Source organism: Schistocerca cancellata, chromosome 3, assembly GCF_023864275.1.
Source record: "Schistocerca cancellata isolate TAMUIC-IGC-003103 chromosome 3, iqSchCanc2.1, whole genome shotgun sequence".
In the NCBI taxonomy this organism is placed as follows: Eukaryota; Metazoa; Arthropoda; class Insecta; order Orthoptera; family Acrididae; genus Schistocerca; species Schistocerca cancellata.
This window is the reverse complement of record NC_064628.1, coordinates 791,865,975-791,884,622: the sequence shown is the minus strand read 5'-3', so window position 1 is coordinate 791,884,622 and position 18,648 is coordinate 791,865,975. Positions and strand designations below refer to the sequence as shown.

Sequence of the window (18,648 nt, the reverse complement as noted above, 5' to 3'; positions counted from 1 at the left end):
AATATAAAAATGCAGTAAGTGAAGCAGGCAAAAAGGAATACAAACGTCTCAAAAATGAGATCGACAGGAAGTGCAAAATGGCTAAGCAGGGATGGCTAGAGGACAAATGTAAGGATGTAGAGGCTTATCTCACTAGGGGTAAGATAGATACTGCCTACAGGAAAATTAAAGAGACCTTTGGAGATAAGAGAACCACTTGTATGAACATCAAGAGCTCAGATGGAAACCCAGTTCTAAGCAAAGAAGGGAAAGCAGAAAGGTGGAAGGAGTATATAGATGGTCTATACAAGGGCGATGTACTTGAGGAAAATATTTTGGAAATGGAAGAGGATGTAGATGAAGATGAAATGGGAGATATGATACTGCGTGAAGAGTTCGACAGAGCACTGAAAGACCTGAGTCAAAACAAAGCCCTGGGAGTAGACAACATTCCATTGGAACTACTGACGGCCTTGGGAGAGCCAGTCCTGACAAAACTCTACCATCTGGTGAGCAAGATGTATGAAACAGGCGAAATACCCTCAGACTTCAAGAAGAATATAATAATCCCAATCCCAAAGAAAGCAGGTGTTGACAGATGTGAAAATTACCAAACAATCAGTTTAATAAGCCACAGCTGCAAAATACGAACACGAATTCTTTACAGACAAATGGAAAAAATGGTAGAAGCCGACCTCGGGGAAGATCAGTTTGGATTCCGTAGAAATGTTGGAACACGTGAGGCAATACTGACCTTACAACTTATCTTAGAAGAAAGATTAAGGAAAGGCAAACCTACGTTTCTAGCATTTGTAGACTTAGAGAAAGCTTTTGACAATGTTGACTGGAATACTGTCTTTCAAATTCTAAAGGTGGCAGGGGTAAAATACAGGGAGCGAAAGGCTATTTACAATTTGTACAGAAAGAAGAAATCAGTTATAAGAGTGGAGGGACATGAAAGGGAAGCAGTGGTTAAGAAGGGAGTAAGACAGGGTTGTAGCCTCTCCCCGATGTTATTCAATCTGTATATTGAGCAAGCAGTAAAGGAAACAAAAGAAAAATTCGGAGTAGGTATTAAAATCCATGGAGAAGAAATAAAAACGTGGAGGTTCGCCGATGACATTGTAATTCTGTCAGAGACAGCAAAGGACTTGGAAGAGCAGTTGAACGGAATGGACAGTGTCTTGAAAGGAGGATATAAGATGAACATCAACAAAAGCAAAACGAGGATAATCAAATGTGGTCGAATTAAGTCGGGTGATGCTGAGGGAATTAGATTAGGAAATGAGACACTTAAAGTAGTAAAGGAGTTTTGCTATTTGGGGAGCAAAATAACTGATGATGGTCGAAGTAGAGAGGATATAAAATGTAGACTGGCAATGGCAAGGAAAGCATTTCTGAAGAAGAGAAATTTGTTAACATCGAGTATAGATTTAAGTGTCAGGAAGTCATTTCTGAAAGTATTTGTATGGAGTGTAGCCATGTATGGAAGTGAAACATGGACGGTAAATAGTTTGGACAAGAAGAGAATAGAAGCTTTCGAAATGTGGTGCTACAGAAGAATGCTGAAGATTAGATGGGTACATCACATAACTAATGAGGAAGTATTGAATAGGATTGGGGAGAAGAGAAGTTTGTGGCACAACTTGACCAGAAGAAGGGATCGGTTGGTAGGACATGTTCTGAGGCATCAAGGGATCACCAATTTAGTATTGGAGGGCAGCGTGGAGGGTAAAAATCGTAGGGGGAGACCAAGAGATGAATACACTAAGAAGATTCAGAAGGATGTAGGTTGCAGTAGGTACTGGGAGATGAAGAAGCTTGCACAGGATAGAGTAGCATGGAGAGCTGCATCGAACCAGTCTCAGGACTGAAGACCATAACAACAACAACAGGGTTCCATAGACGCACATTGTCTGTAAAGCATTTCGCAGCTGTACAGTGGTGCATGATGAGGACTCAAACTGTGAAAACACACTAATGTGTTCCCACAGATGTTCAATCAGGTTTCCAAAGAAACCAAAGTAGCAGGTAATGCAAATTGGAAACAACCAAATTTAAAAATAATTAGAGCCTTCCTAAATGTAATGTTTTGTACATGAAAGATACACGAAAATCATTTTATATGAATTTTCTTACACTAAAAACTAAGCAAATTATTGAAAGTTAGTTGTTAAATCAAGTCAATGAAAGCAAAAAATATATGACTAACATAAAAAGCTTGAAAAAGCTTGCCTTGTTATAAGTATATCTTCTGCTGTTCATCGATATAATGAAGTGACCTGATATGCCCTTTTGTTACCTGAAAAGACATACCTATTACATACAACGTAATTTTTATGTAATTTACGTAACTATAAAATACTTTTTAATTACTGGTCGTGGACACTGAATAGCCAGACCCAAGTGCAAGAACAGTTTGGAACACACGTAAAATGGGCGACCGCAGTGAACGAAACGAACAACTGGATACTGAACTAACTAGGAGCAGTCGGCAGTGGAACAGGGACAGGTGGTCATGCAAAGAACAACGAGTGCGGCCGAGGGAGACCAAGACTGAGACGAGTATGCGACCAAGGCTGGAACGAGAACTGCCGAAGTGATCGCCGCGACCGATGTGGACTAGTGAACTATGAACTGATCATTCCTCGTTCCCAGGAACTATAAGTAGACCGCCGCAACCAAAGTGAGAAAAGATCGTTCCTCGTTCCCGGGAACTATAAGTAGACCGCCGCGACCGAAGTGAATTATGAACTGATCATTCCTCATTCCCAGGAATTATAAGTAGACCGCCGCGACCGAAGTGAACTATGAACTGATCGTTTCTTGGAATTCGTTCCTCAATCCTTTCGTTCACATTGGTGAACCGTTCCTTTGCACCCGTTCGTTCGCAAACTACCCATCTCTAATATGGGCCTGTAATTCAGCGGATTACTCCAACTTCCCTTTTTGGGTAGTAGTGTGACTTGAAAGCTTTATTAAGTGATTTAAGCTGCTTTGTTACACTGAGGATATCTACTTCTATGTTTCTCATCTTGGCAGTTGTTCTTGATTGGAATTCTGGAATATTTACTTCGTCTTCTTTGGTGAAGGAGTTTCAGAAAACCATGTTTAATAACTCTGCTTTAGTGGCACTGTCATCAGTGACTTCACCGTTGTTATTGCACAGTGAAGGTATTGATTGCGTCTTGTCACTGGTATGCTCTATGTATGACCAGAATCTCTTTGGGTTTTCTGCCAGATTTCAAGACTGAATTTTGTTGTGAAAATTATGGAAAGCATCTCGCATTGAAGTACGTGCCATATTTCGAACTTCTGCAAAACTTTGCCAGTCTTGAGGATTTTGCATTCTTTTAAATTTTGCATCCTTTTTTTCACTGCTTTTGCTACAGAGAACTGACCTGTTTTGTGTAACATGGGGGATCAGTACCATCACTCATTAATTTATGAGGTATACACATCTCTCAATTGCTCTCGATACTATCTCTTTGAAATCATTTCACGCTTACATGATGAGAGAAGACTGTCTCTTAAAAAGGTGTTAAGAGCATTTTTATCAGCTTTTTTAAATAGATATACTTTACATTTCTTTTTGATGGCTGTAGGTGTTATAGTATTCAGCCTAGCAGCAACTGCCATGTGGTCATTAAATTAAAAGGAAGGTCAGCGTTGGCCGTAATATTGATGGTTTATTGATAGCAAAAGTGATTTTCAATCACATAGTGATCATCTTCAGTGCTGTAGTGTACAAATTAAACTCATGGGCACTGGTATCAAGTTATTGTCAGCAATCAAAACTGAGAAATGATCACAATAACACTTGTGGTCACTAATCCCCATATTTGTCTCAATACTCGCTATTTATCCAGGATTATTTGTTGCTAAGTGTTTAAGTATGCTTTCACAACCATTTATGCTTTGAGTGGGCTCATGAACTAATTCTTCCAAATAATTTTCTGAGAAAGCATCAGTACAATTTCGGATGATGTTTTATGCCTGCTGCTTTAAACATATAATTTTTCCAGCATATAGAGGGTAGATTGAAGTCACCACTGACTATAAGTTTTCTTTGAACTGTACAGCAACTATATTTTCTGAGTTGGAGGTTGGTAAAATGATCCAATTAATAGTTTAGTCTGATTATCAGGCATAGCTTCTAGCTTTATCTGCCCCCTTTTAGAAGGACACCCTTTCTATGGTTCCCTGGAACCCTCTAACCTAGAAATCATCCAGTCCCTTGCACACAGCCCCCATTACCCATGTAGCCGCCTCCTGTGTGTAGTGGACTCCTGACCTACTAAGCGGAACCCAGAAACCCACCACCCAATGGTGTAAGTCAAGGAACCTGCAGCGTACATGGTCACAGAACTGCCTGATCATCTGATTCAGACTCTCCACTCAGCTCTGCACCAAAGGACCATAGTCAGTTCTATTGACAATGCTGCAGATGGTGAGCTCCACCTTAATCTTGGAAGCAAGAATGGCAGTCTTTACTATTTCCACTAGCCGCCCAAAACCAGAGAGAAGCTCCTCCGATCCAAAGCGGCACACATCATTGGTACTGACATGAGTCCCCACCTGCAGCTGGCTGAACCCTGTAATCTTCATGGCATCCAGAAGCACCCTTTCCACATGTGGAATGACTCCCCCCAGTATGCACATTGGGTTAAAATACTCTATTCTGTTTAAGATAAATTTATTATTTTATCAAATAGTTTTTAAGTACAATATTAAATATAATACAAACCATAACACATATAATTTACAAACAGACATTCAAATTTTTAATATAATCAATTAAGTCATTCATTGCCATAAGGAAATCATCACAAGTTCCACAATACTTCCTGTTGGGACATTCTGTAACAATGTGATGAATGGTTTGCTTAGCTGCTCCACAATCGCTTTTTGGAAATGAAGCCTTACTCCACCTATGAAGAGAGTCCGAACTTCTGGCATGAGTGGTACATATTCTGTTAATTGTTGTCCACATTCTGCATGACTGGTCAAAGGCAGGTGGTTCCCTTCTAATGCAGACAGTTTCTGGCCTCTGTCCAGTCTCATACCCATGAGTCAGTTAATTTGAACTAACGTGTGTACTATTTTTGATGATTGAAGCTGGTTTCTTTCTAGGATAAAAGTGCATTTATGGATAGGGAGTTACAGGTTGCCTTGTATACAGTTTAAATTCATGAAGAAGAGCTACTTTTCGTCAAAGTCCAAAGGACAAAATGCAGCTCAATATGGACACCTATTCAACTGGAATTGATATTAGTGTACCATTGATATTTCTCTTTATGTTGTGTCTGTGTTTGTGCACTATTAAGGCATTCTCCCAATTCTATGATGTCTTCATGATCGCTTTTGCTGATGGATATCTTATTTTAACCAGGTGGGTATGATCCATGGAGGAGCAAATGTTAGTAGCAACTCCATATGGTATCTGGCTTGTAACAAGTCATATCCTGGTATTTTCCCTCTCTTGGTTAACTAGGCTTCACTGTCAATATGGGTTTCCTGAGTAACTAAGATATAAATATTTTTCTACCAGGGGTTTAAGCTGGACCTGTCGTTTGGCCCACTGTATCCCTTCTATGTTGAGTTGGCAGATCTTGATACATGGTCCAAGATTCCTTGTTAGGAACCCCCTAGAAGGGCCAGTTAAATTTGCTGTCATGTGGAGTGTATTGTGCTATCATGTGCTTCAGACAGGATATTTGAAGACTGTCTGGCAACCACGCTCTTAAGTGTTACTAGGAGTGCACCACATAGAGGCAAGCGGACATCAGGACAAGGGAAAATCATTTTTCAAGTGCAAAGTTTTTGTATGTCTCTTCCATGTTGTTTCTTACTAGACATGCAATGTTCATATGTGGATACATACTGTCAACTATCACCTGTCTAGTTTCAGAAACAGCAGTAAATAAAAGTCTCTTCTACAAGTGCACCAATATTACAACAGCAAGGTACTGATAACAATGATATTTTGTGCTTCCCTTTTTTCTTTTGATTCCTCCATCCCATCTTTCTCTCTCTTCTGCCAAGCACAGAGGATTTGTAAACATATGACATTTCAAGGTGGTTAATGTGTGAATGCTTCATTTGCTGGGGGAATTGGGATACTATGTCATCACAAAATCCTTTGTATTTAACCGTTTATTATCAACAGAAATTGATCCAAAGTTGGTGAAGATAATAAGGGATTTGCTCCATCATTTTCAACAGTTAAGAAATGGACAGCTACATTCAATTGTGGTTGTTCTTCTCTTGACATTGACCCATATGAACAATGTCCTGAAACTGCAACCAAAGGCGAAAATGTGGAGGAAGTGAACAATATTGTATTCAAAAACAGGTAATTAAAGGCGTGTGAAATATGTAACACCATACTGATATCGACTGAGGACCTCAGTAGTTTGGTCTCAAAGGAACTTACCACCGTACTTACATCACAAGACAGAGTGTAGTACATTTTACATTAACTGTAATACACATATACACGTGTAAGATTGATATTGCATTTCTTAAAGCAGACTGAAAGAAAATGCAGTACCATATGTTTAAAACCTTTTTCTTCTTTTTTTAAACTTTTTTTAAAGAGTCCAATTATTCTGAGTAACAATTTTTTACAGTAGATGCAAAGTGGATCCATCACTTCATGCCAGAAATTAATTAAATTACAAATTCAAATTAGCTTCAATACGCAACCACATACACATGAATACATAACACAGAAGCTCATCAAAGTACTAATGAACAGCCCAAAGTACATGTATTTGCACTCTAATTGAGGCACTGAAAGTTGCAGTTAACTACATAACATTATAAAGTTGGTAATTTTTAAACCAGAGGTACAAGATTAAAATATTCATAATATCTAACTTACTGGGAGATATGCATATAATAGAGGGAAACATTCCACATGGGAAAAATATATCTAAAAACAAAGATGATGTAACTTACTAAACGAAAGCGTTGGTACGTTGATAGAGATACAAACAAACACAAACACACACACAAAATTCAAGCTTTCACAACCCACGGTTGCTTCATCAGGAAAGAGGGAAGGAGAGGGAAAGACGAAGGGATGTGGGTTTTAAGGGAGAGGGTAAGGAGTCATTCCAATCCCGGGAGCGGAAAGACTTACCTTTGGGGGAAAAAAGGACAGGTATACAGTCGCACACACACCCATGTCCATCTGCACATATACAGAGACAAGCCTTTACATATGTCTGCTTGTGTCTGTATATGTGCGGATGGATATGTGTGTGTGTGCGAGTGTATACCTGTCCTTTTTTCCCCCTAAGGTAAGTCTTTCTGCTCCCAGGATTGGAATGACTCCTTACCCTCTCCCTTAAAACCCACATCCCTTCGTCTTTCCCGGTCCTTCCCTCTTTCCTGATGAAGCAACCGTGGGTTGTGAAAGCTTGAATTTTTTGTGTGTGTTTGTGTTTGTTTGTGTCTCTATCAACAAATACAGGCACAAGCAGACATATGTAGAGGCTTGTGTCTGTATATGTGCGGATGGACATGTGTGTGTGTGCGAGTGTATACCTGTTCTTTTTTCCCCCTAAGGTAAGTCTTTCCGCTCCCAGGATTGGAATGACTCCTTACCCTCTCCCTTAAAACCCACATCCCTTCGTCTTTCCCGTCTTTCCCTCTTCTTCCCTCTTTCCTGACGAAGCAACCATGGGTTGTGAAAGCTTGAATTTTGTGTGTGTGTTTGTGTTTGTTTGTGTCTCTATCAACATACCAACGCTTTCGTTTGGTAAGTTACATCATCTTTGTTTTTAGATACATTACTGGGAGATATATACTTCTCAAAGCAAAAACTACTTAAAAATTTACTTTGGTGTAGGTAAGTGGAACATACTTGAGAACTGAGTTAAATGATATCCACCTCCAGATTTGATCTGTCTGAGGCAAACTGATCACCAGTGGCTGCAAGTTTACATTATAAAGAAAAGTATAAAAAAACTGTTCAGTCAAGCTACTATTAGACAAGTGTGAGATGGACAGCAGTAGCTGCAGCTGTAGCGGTTATAAGCTAAGTACTGACAAGCTTATTTGTGCTCTGTAATACAGTTATTAAATTTAACAGATTTCAGCGGTGTTGCGAGCCATTTGTGGCGAAATAATGACTTAATAAACTTTTGTAATCGTTCGCTCGCTGTGTTTTAGAGAGTTTTCAGTGTGTTGAAGTCGTTAGCAATTTTCGTGCTTTAGTTTTCAACTGACGTTTATTATTCTATCTAGTGAAATATTTCAGTAAAATTTTCATATAGTGTTTTAACTTCACTTAGTGTTACACTGGTAGTTTTAATTTTTTGGTTGTAGCTAATAATTTTGTGAAGTTTTGCTGGTATTGGTATCGGCTGTGTTGTAGTAGTATTAATACAAATAGCTGCTTTCTTAGTAGGCAGAGAATTTCGAGACCATTATTGTCAGTTCCTAAATAGTTCTACTGGTGTAACTGAACTTTGGTAACGTAGATGTATAGTTTTTTTCAGTAACTGTAAAATTTACCGTGAGTGAAAAGTGTGGGCTCTGTCGTAGGTTTGTGAGTAGTGGATTACGGTGTGGGATTTGTTCAAAGTATTTTCATTGGGGGGAATGCAGTGGGGAAGCCAGTGGTCATTTTAGGGAGATCCTCTCCTGGGAATGTAGAATCTGTAGTAGAAACAAGTTAATAGAGGAGCAGGAGCGTAAGATCTGTGCCCTTCAGATGCAGTTACAATGTGCAAAAGAGGAACTAGATAGGTTGAGGAGGATGAAGGGTGGTGGGGAATGGGAACTGGCAGTTGGCAAGAAGGTAGCTAGGAAGAGGAGGTACTCAGACAGTTTTACTTTGCATACATGCAATAGATACAACCAACTGTTAGAGTTAGGTGGAGAGGAGCCTCATGTAGCCATAGATGTAGGTAACTTCCAGCAGTCCTCAGCAATTAGGAGGCCTAGGTTAGTTGCAAAGTCTAGCAGAAAAAAGGTTCTGCTGCTAGGTAGTTCCCACGGTAGAGGTGTGGGCCAGCAGTTGCAGGAAGTGTTGGGGAGTGAGTACCAGGTCACCAGCATTGTGAAGCCTAGTGCAGGGTTGGCTGAGGTGACTGAAAGCATTGGGGAGTTATGTAAGAATTTTACGAAAGAGGATCAGGTAGTGATAGTGGGTGGAGCAGGGAACAGTCTCGAATAGGGACGGGGAATATGATGTCAGTGGTGACTTGGTTAAGATAGCTACTCAAACTGGTGGCACTAATGTGCATTCCGTCCAACTGTTTCAGCGTCATGATCAGCCTCACCTTAATGCGGTTGTTAGGCGCGTTAATGTGGGGCTGGGGAGGGCACTGATGGCGGAGGGCATGGATCACATCTCAGTGGTGCCAGTTGGGTCTATCAGTAGATGGGGTTTCACTAGGCATGGCCTGCACCTCAATAGGTATGGGAAGGGGAGGTTGGCTAAGCTTATAGGTGACAGTGTAGTGGGTGGTGTTGGTGGTAGTGGTATCACTCATGGAAAAATTCCTATAGTAGTTGGTGTTAGAGCTGCACCTTTTTTAGACTGAAGTCAGCTGATAGGTATACCTGCTTAAAGGAAGTGCCTCTAACTAAGGGCTCACCTCCAGAGGATGTAATGTTTCCAAGTAGAGAAGGAATTAGCATATTTCATCAAAATATAAGAGGTATTAGAGATAAAGTTAGTGAACTGCTAATAGATGTTAACTCTGAAATTATTGGTATATCAGAGCACCACTTAAATAATTTGATAATTCAGAGGCTTCCTTTACCAGGCTACAGATTAGCTGGCTGTTTCTCAAGGAGTTCCTTGCTGGGTGGGGGAGTGGCTCTGTACATAAAAAACAGTATTGCATTTGAGTCCATAGACGTATCATGACACTGCACTGAACAGATATTTGAAAGTTGTGCAGCATTAGTTGAATTTAGTGAAACTAAACTTCTAATTGCTGTTGTTTATAGGTCCCCTAACTCCGACTTCAGAGCATTCTTGCTTAAGCTAGAGAGGGTTCTTGATTCACTTTGTAGGAAGTACCAGAAAGTAGTTCTATGTGGTGACTTCAATATTAATTTTATACATGATTTTGCAAGAAAAAGGATGATGGTAGATCTCCTAAATTCATATGATCTGATGCAAACTGTGTTTTTTCCAGCTAGGGTGCAGGGGAACAGTAGCACAGTCATAGACAATATTTTTATTCATTCTTCATTACTAGATGGGCATTCTGTTAGTAAAAGGGTGAATGGCCTTTCAGACCATGATGCACAAATTTTAACACTAAAAGGTTTTTGTACTCTAACCAACGTCGTATTTAATTACAAACTACGTAGGAAAGTTAATCCAACAGCAATAGAGAGTTTTTCAAAACTTGTCAAGGAACAAGAGTGGCAAGATGTTTATAGTGCCGGTAATATAGATGATAAATACAATGCTTTCCATAACACATTTCTCATGCTCTTTGAGAGTTGCTTTCCATTAGAACATTCTAAATGGGGTATTAGCAGTAATGGACAGCCCGGTTGGCTGACTAGTGGGATAAGGATATCATGTAGAACACAGCGGGAATTATATTATCGAAATGTTAGAAGTAGTCACAATCAAGCTACAGTAGCCCAAATTAAAGCCATATGGTCAGTTGTGAAGGAAGTGTCTGGTCAGCAGCACAAGGTTGACGATATAAAGTCAGTTTGCAGTAATAATATTTCTGTTACTGATAAATCAGATATATGTACAGTATTTAACAACCATTTTCTGAGCATTGCTGGTGAATTAAATAAAAATTTAGTATCTACAGGAAATCATATAAATTTCTTAGCAAATGCCTTTCTGAGATTGACGTATGAAATACTCCTCTGTGATACAGACAAGAGGGAGATTGAGACAATAATCAAATCACTGAAGACTAAGGACTCTCATGGTTATGATGGAGTATCTAGTAGAATATTAAAGTACTGTGTTGCACATGTTAGCCCTGTATTTAGCCATATTTGTAATTTTTCCTTTAGGAATGGTCAGTTTCCTGAGCGATTTAAGTACTCAGTAGTAAAGCCGCTTTATAAAAAGGGAGAAAGGGACAATGTAGATAATTTTCGACCTATTTCTATGCCATTAGTGTTTGAAAAAGTTATCAAAAAGGCTGTGTATGTAAGGTTAATTGATCATTTTATATCACACAATTTGCTATCAAATGTACAGTTCGGCTTTAGAAGGCGTTTGACAACTGAAAATGTTATATTCTCTTTTCTCTGTGAGATACTGGATGGGCTAAACAAAAAGTTTCGAACGCTTGGCGTATTTTTTGATTTAACATTGACTGTGTTGATCACACAATATTGCTCCAGAAGTTGGACCATTACGGAATAAGGGGAGTAGCTCACAATTGGTTCACCTCTTACTTTAGCAACACGCAGCAAAAGGTCATTATTCACAATGTTGATAACGGCTGTGATGTGGGATCTGAGTGGGGTACTGTCAAGTGGGGGGTGCCCCAGGGATCAGTGTTGGTGCTGCTCCTGTTCCTCATTTTTATAAATGGTATGCCCTCTAGTATTATGGGTAACTCTAAAATATTTCTGTTTGCTGATGACACTAGCTTGGTAGTAAAGGATGTTGTGTGCAACATTGACTCGGTTCCAAGTAGAGCAGTCAATGACCTCAGTTCATGGCTTGTAGAAAATAAACTAATGTTAAATCACAGTAAGCCTCAGTTTTTACAGTTCCTAACACACAATTCAACAAAACCTGATGTTTTAATCTCACAGATCGGGCATATGATTAGTGAAACTGAACAGTTCAAATTCCTAGGTGTTCAGATAGATAGTAAGCTGTTGTGGAAATCCCACGTTCAGGATCTTGTTCAAAGACTTAATACTGCCATTTTCACTATTCGAACGGTATCGAAAGTGAGTGATATTTCGACATGTAAATTAGTCTACTTTGCTTATTTTCACTCACTTATGTCATATGGTGTTATGTTTTGGGGTAACTCTTCCCATTCTAGAAGGATATTTTTGGCTTAGAAACGGGCGGTTCGGGCAATAAGTGGTGTGAGTTCATGAACCTCTTGTCGACCTCTTTTCATGAGTCTGGGTATTTTGACATTGGCCTCTCAATATGTATATTCCTTGTTGTCGTTTCTTGTTACCAATATTAGTTTATTTCCAACAATAAGCGGCTTTCACTCGGTTAATACTCGGCAGAAATCAAACCTCCATTTGGATCGGACTTCCTTAACTCTTGTGCAAAAAGGTGTGCAGTATACTGCTGCATCCATTTTCAATAAGCTGCCACTCGAATTCAAAAAATCTTAGCAGTAATCCACGCACTTTCAAATTGAAACTGAGGAGTTTCCTCATGGGTCACTCCTTCTATTCTGTCGAGGAGTTCCTTGAAAAATTAAGATAATTCTCATTGTATTGCTGATAGCGTTCACTTAAACTTATGGACTGATTTTCTTTCAGGTTCATGAACATTTATTTTTATCTGTTATTACTTATATGTTGTAAGTTCATGTACTGACACGTTCCATGACCTTGGAGATTTGCTCCTCAATTTGGTCCTATGGAACTTGACATTTAAATAAAAAAATAAAAAACAAAACAAAGACACTTAAGACAGGGAGAATAGACCATAATAGAACAGAAAGCATTTCAAAAATGGCTTTGTTATGGAAATTCTTTTCTTCCCCTATGACAAAATACATAGCCTCTGCAAGCTGATTTCATCTTCCAGAAAGGTTTTGACTATTGCTATCAGGGACCAAAAGAAATTATTTTTATTAATTACCTTGCAAAGAGGAAATCAAAAATTTGTGCCTTGAAATAGGTAAAACAACAAGTGATAAATGCTATACGAATAATCTGGAACAGCTGGATAAAAATATGTAAGTAAGGCACCTGACTTCCAATAAATAAATAAATATTTTATCATGGCAATGCTCCTGTGAACAAAGAAGCTTTGACAATATGAAAACTTTCCTACAAATCATTGTAATATCATCATTATTCACCAGACTTAGTAGCCTCTGTCTTCTATTTTTTCCCAAATAAAATTTGTGTGTTAAGAATGGTTTGAAACCAATGAAGGGGTTGGATTATGGGAGCTTTCCATGAGTATTTTGCAGACCTTACAACCATATTTGGAGATCTTATACCAATTGCTTGCAGATCTTCCAGGATCACATTTCAGGGATGGGAGCTATTCATCTAAAAAACATTGGACAAGTGCACTAACTTGAAATCTGATTATGTTGAAGTCCTTCACTGCAAAACCATGGATTTTTCACCTTGTTATCATAGTACGGAAGCAAACACCATTTGTCTAGATTGGAGCTCCATACACAGCAGTGTCTGCCGAGCTGTTGCAGCAGTCAGAAGTAAAGATGCCCCTGATAGTTTTGATTCATGAGCCATCACATTACAGCATGTCAGATGGCATTCCTATCACACTGCAACAAATCAGTTGACATTCATACTGTGGTGTAACAAGGGATTCTTTGAAATAATATCTTCCAGCTTCATCCTCTTAGGTCTACAAAAGATGTTGGTGGTACCTGAAAATGTAGTTCAGGTAGTTTGTAAGCATTGCGTCTTCTCATTATGAGAAATATTATTAACAAATATACAGATGGGATGCAAAAGTTGTCAGCTCTGGACATCAACAAAGTACAATGACAGTTATGTGTATTCACTTGCTGTGGAAACTCGCGTGTTCTTTTGACATTGCGGCTTGGCAGTGCCTTGGAGATCAAGGAGTAAAAAGATGAGTGCAAGAATGTAAATTTTACTAAACAACTGAAACATCATTCTAAGAACTGTCATTGATTTGATAGCTAATGTCAAAGCAATACACATATATGTTGTAATCTGTCATGGGCTACAAAGTAAGATACATCTGTTCATGTGTTATTGTAACTGAAGCTGTACAAGAAAAACATTGCATGTAAAACACAGAACAGTTGACGTAAAACTGTCATGTTATTTACTAGCTTGGACAGTATGGAGCTCTTTTCCAGACCCGCACATCACAACAAAGTCCAATGGTGACGTTTGTACGTCAGGGTGGAAGATCATACATGGAGTGTAACCACACAACCAAGCATAAACAGTAATATTTCAATGCAGTGTTATGGTTGATGCTCATTGTAGACATCAGTGGCATATAGTAATTCTGCAGATTAAGTTACAGCTATTCACAATGTTCATACTGAGGCATTCATTCTAAATTTTAATAACAGACATATATATGAGTAGTCGGTGAACTTCGTCGTTTCATACACACTACCTCTCTTGGCCAAAGCCAATGGACATATTCTTTTCTAATGCAGGTTTACCCATGACAATAGCAAGTGAAATGGCTACAGGCAAATGGTCACAACCAAATTTACCTTCATTAGTTATGTATCACCTTATATATGTCAAGAAAATAGTCATAATGATGTGACTTGACAGTGTGTATATTTTCAGCTCACGACTATATTTGCCACCAGGCAGCATATGGTTCAATTTAGTAACAAGCATCAAATTTTACAAACCTTGAATTCAAAGTCAATGTAGTCAAAACGTTCTGAATCACGAGGCAATTGCTTGCGAATATCTTCAGAACTCATGAAAATTGATTCAAGGTGAATCCACGTCCTCTGTACCTCAAACCACGTAGTAATAACCTGGTCAGCTGCTGACAGCTTTTGCTGCCATGCTGATACTTCTTGAAGGAAGTGAGCTATGAACTTTGATGTGATGAGATTCTGCAGCTGCACCTGTGTCCATTAAAATTTATTAAATGACTACTTCTTTAGAACTGTAAATCTAATTACCGATAAAAATAAACACAAGTTTTATGGAAAGTACATAGTGCATCCCTCTTCAATTCAAATGAATTTTTAGGCATCAGTGTGCAATTAATAGCAGAAACTCTTTTGTGAGGCATCTACTTACATACTGCTTGCACCAACTACTTTTTAATAATTGATTTCATTTTCAATTAATTAGAAGGGGCAGTCAAATGATTTATTTATTTATTTTGTGTTCCACTCATCCACATTGTAATTTATCACATGCTATGGAACATCTCAATTTTACAAATTTGTTGTGTACTATGTAAATAGTGACAATCAGTTTCATGTTAAAGTAGTTACAGCTCAGGTTCTGTTACAGTAAAATAAGTCTTGCAGTTAAATAATATTACAGAAGCAATAAACATTACAGAAAATAAATATTACAGAAAATCTATCCAAAAAATATATATATCCACAATAATAAATAGAAAGAATCACAAATAAAGGTTTGGAAATGTATCTGAGAGTTACAGGTACATCGGTTAAGGAACTCTTCTTAAATGTAAAATACCCTTGTAATAGGGAATTCTGTAAGTTTTATTTTTTTTCAAGCTGGAGGTTATCATCTAATAAACACTTAATTTGTGAAGGGAGGGCATTAAAATTCTTGCAGTCACTGAAGTGAATCCTTCCTGCACCACACACTTTTTTGTATGCGTATAGTAAATATTGTCTTTTCTTCTAGTGTCATGGCTATGACACCCTAATTATGTTTGATAGGGGCTTTTCTTCCTTATGAAAACATTAGGGAGAATACATATCATGCAGTGAATATCAAGATTTCAAATCCCTGAAAAATATTTCTGTATGTGGATCTAGGGCGGACTCCAGCCATGATTCTTCTGTGCTCTTTTCTCGCACATAGCATGTTTCTAGCTAATGACATGATAATTAAATCAAGACCCCACACTGTTGACAGGCATTGATATACCTCAACAGGGAAAGTTGAAAATGTATGCCCCGACCGGGACTCAAACCCGGGATCTCCTGCTTACATGGCAGACGCTCTATACATCTTGATTTACACATTTTGATTTAATTATCAACATTTATTTTCTATGAAAGTTTTCAAAGCAGGGATATGCACATAGAGGAACTTTGCAGTGTATGCACATTATGTCAGTTCGTACTTCCTTCTGCTTTGTGCTGTAGAGCCTGCAGTGTTTCCTTGTGTCTTTTACTGGGAAATTTTTTCCAGCTTGAAGGCGAACTTCATCTGGTACATTCTTGACACCCCGCTTGTTTCTTCTTAGAAAATTTGGTCTTCCTCTTCTTTTGATTTCACCTGCTGTTATTTGTCTGATAAGCGAAAGGTGAAAGGATAACTGGTTATGTCCTCCCCCATGATTACAGTTCCACTTCATGAAACTGTTAACAATTACCAGGTCAATTACGAAAAAGAAAATACGATGCCACCACTTTAGAGATCACCTTCCAATTGCATATCTCTCACACATCTGATGAAAGCGATCCACACCTCCCATAAATGTAATGTACTCTGCAACAGCTTTAGGACAGAAGACCTCTGATGAAGTACCATCCATGTTTTTCCTATTGACAAAGGTTACATATTTTGGGCTATGATAAGTACTTAGTATTGTCACAGTCTTGTTGTCTTGCCATTTTATTGCTGAGACACATCCCTTTGTTTTGAACATAAACTGCCTCCTTTGTAATTTGTCTTGTTTCTTCATCATACTTGGAAGTCCCTTCCTGTTTGTCCTCACTGTTCCAACTCCAAAAAGTCCTCTTTCAGTTAGTGACTTCATCAGATTGTACGATGAGAAGAAGTTGTTGAACACAATTAGTTGGCGAGACTGCATGTCAGTTTTTTGAACCAAGTTTTGCTCATTAGTTGAGAAATTGCACTTACACCTAAAAGTGGGTTGGTGGACCAATAGTGACTCACCTCAGGCAGCCTATGTATTCCGATTAGAATGTGAATGGCAATAAAATATTTTATTTCTTCAACGTCATTATTCTTTCCAATTGCAGATGGCCTGTCTTACCCTCTTACCTCTAGTAATGTTGTCAAGTATTTGAGTTGCATAGAGGTCAGTCTCATCTTTGATCTTCCTCAAACAATCATCAGTAAAAATTGTAAAAAAATAGTCGATGTCTTTATCATTTTTTCCAAAATCAAACTTTATATCTGCACTTCAATCAAAAGATGCTGATAAGTTTTCAAAAAAGTTATATTGTCAGTCCACTTTGTTTCACTGACATGTTCAGCCCCATTCTCTTGTTCACATGCAATATCATCATTTTCTGCCACCTCCAGTGTAACACTGTCACCATTGTTGTGATGACCATAGCTAGGTGGCTCGGCCAATGTCCTTGATGGTTTAGTATCAATAAATGTACTATTGGATGCATCAAGATGGGTGAGTTCATCTGCAACTTCATTATCCATCACCTTCTTCCTCCGAAAATTCTTCATTATCAGGAAGTGAAAAGTAGTACTCAAGAAGTTCTTCATCTTTCAGATGTGACATGTTGTTGTTGTTGTTGTTGTGGTCTTCAGTCCTGAGACTGGTTTGATGCAGCTCTCCATGCTACCCTATCCTGTGCAAGCTTCTTCATCTCCCAGTACTTACTGCAACCCACATCCTTCTGAATTTGCTTAGTGTATTCATCTCTTGGTCTCCCTCTACGATTTTTACGCTCCACGCTGCCCTCAAATGCTAAATTTGTGATCCCTTGATGCCTCAGAATGTGTCCTACTAACTGGTCCCTTCTTTTTGTCAAGTTGTGCCACATACTCCTCTTCTCCCCAATTCTATTCAATACTTCATCATTAGTTATGTGATCTACCCATCTAATCTTCAGCATTATTCTGTAGCACCACATTTCGAAAGCTTCTATTCTCTTCTCGTCCAAACTATTTATCGTCCATGTTTCACTTCCATAGATGGCTACACTCCATACAAATACTTTCAGAAACGACTTCCTGACACTTAAATCTATACTCGATGTTAACAAATTTCTCTTCTTCAGAAATGCTTTCCTTGCCATTGCCAGTCTACATTTTATATCCTCTCTACTTCAACCATCATCAGTTCTTTTGCTCCCCAAATAGCAAAACTCCTTTACTACTTTAAGTGTCTCATTTCCTAATCTAATTCCCTCAGCATCACCCGACTTAATTCGACCACATTTGATTATCCTCGTTTTGCTTTTGTTGATGTTCATCTTATATCCTCCTTTCAAGACACTGTCCATTCTGTTCAACTGCTCTTCCAAGTCCTTTGCTGTCTCTGATAGAATTACAATGTCATTGGCGAACTTCAAAGTTTTTATTTCTTCTCCATGGATTTTAATACCTACTCCGAATTTTTCTTTTGTTTCCTTTACTGCTTGCTCAATATAGAAATTGAATAACATCGGGGAGAGGCTACAACCCTATCTCACTCCCTTCCCAACCACTGCCTCCCTTTCATGCCCCTCGACTCTTATAACTGCCATCTGGTTTCTGTACAAATTGTAAATAGCCTTTCGCTCCCTGTATTTTACCCCTGCCAACTTTAGAATTTGAAAGAGAGTATTCCAGTCAACATTGTCAAAAGCTTTCTCTAAGTCTACAAATGCTAGAAACGTAGGTTTGCCCTTCCTTAATCTAGCTTCTAAGATAAGTCGTAAGGTCAGTATTGCCTCACGTGTTCCAACATTTCTATGGAATCCAAACTGATCTTCCCCGAGGTCGGCTTCCACCAGCTTTTCCATTCGTCTGTAAAGAATCCACGTCAGTATTTTGCAGCTGTGACTTATTAAACTGATAGTTTGGTAATTTTCACATCTGTCAACACCTGCTTTCTTTGGGATT

At 38.6% G+C, this 18,648-nt stretch overlaps 1 protein-coding gene across 1 annotated transcript in view; it reads right to left on the bottom strand.

Moving 5' to 3' along the window:
• Positions 1-18,648, bottom strand: part of LOC126176568 (dynein beta chain, ciliary) — a 790,269-nt gene that overhangs the window by 446,454 nt on the left and 325,167 nt on the right. Inside the window, exon 30 of the mRNA XM_049923728.1 lies at positions 14,523-14,747. Coding sequence (XP_049779685.1) covers positions 14,523-14,747 — 225 coding nt within the window. The remainder of the gene's footprint in view (positions 1-14,522; positions 14,748-18,648) is intronic.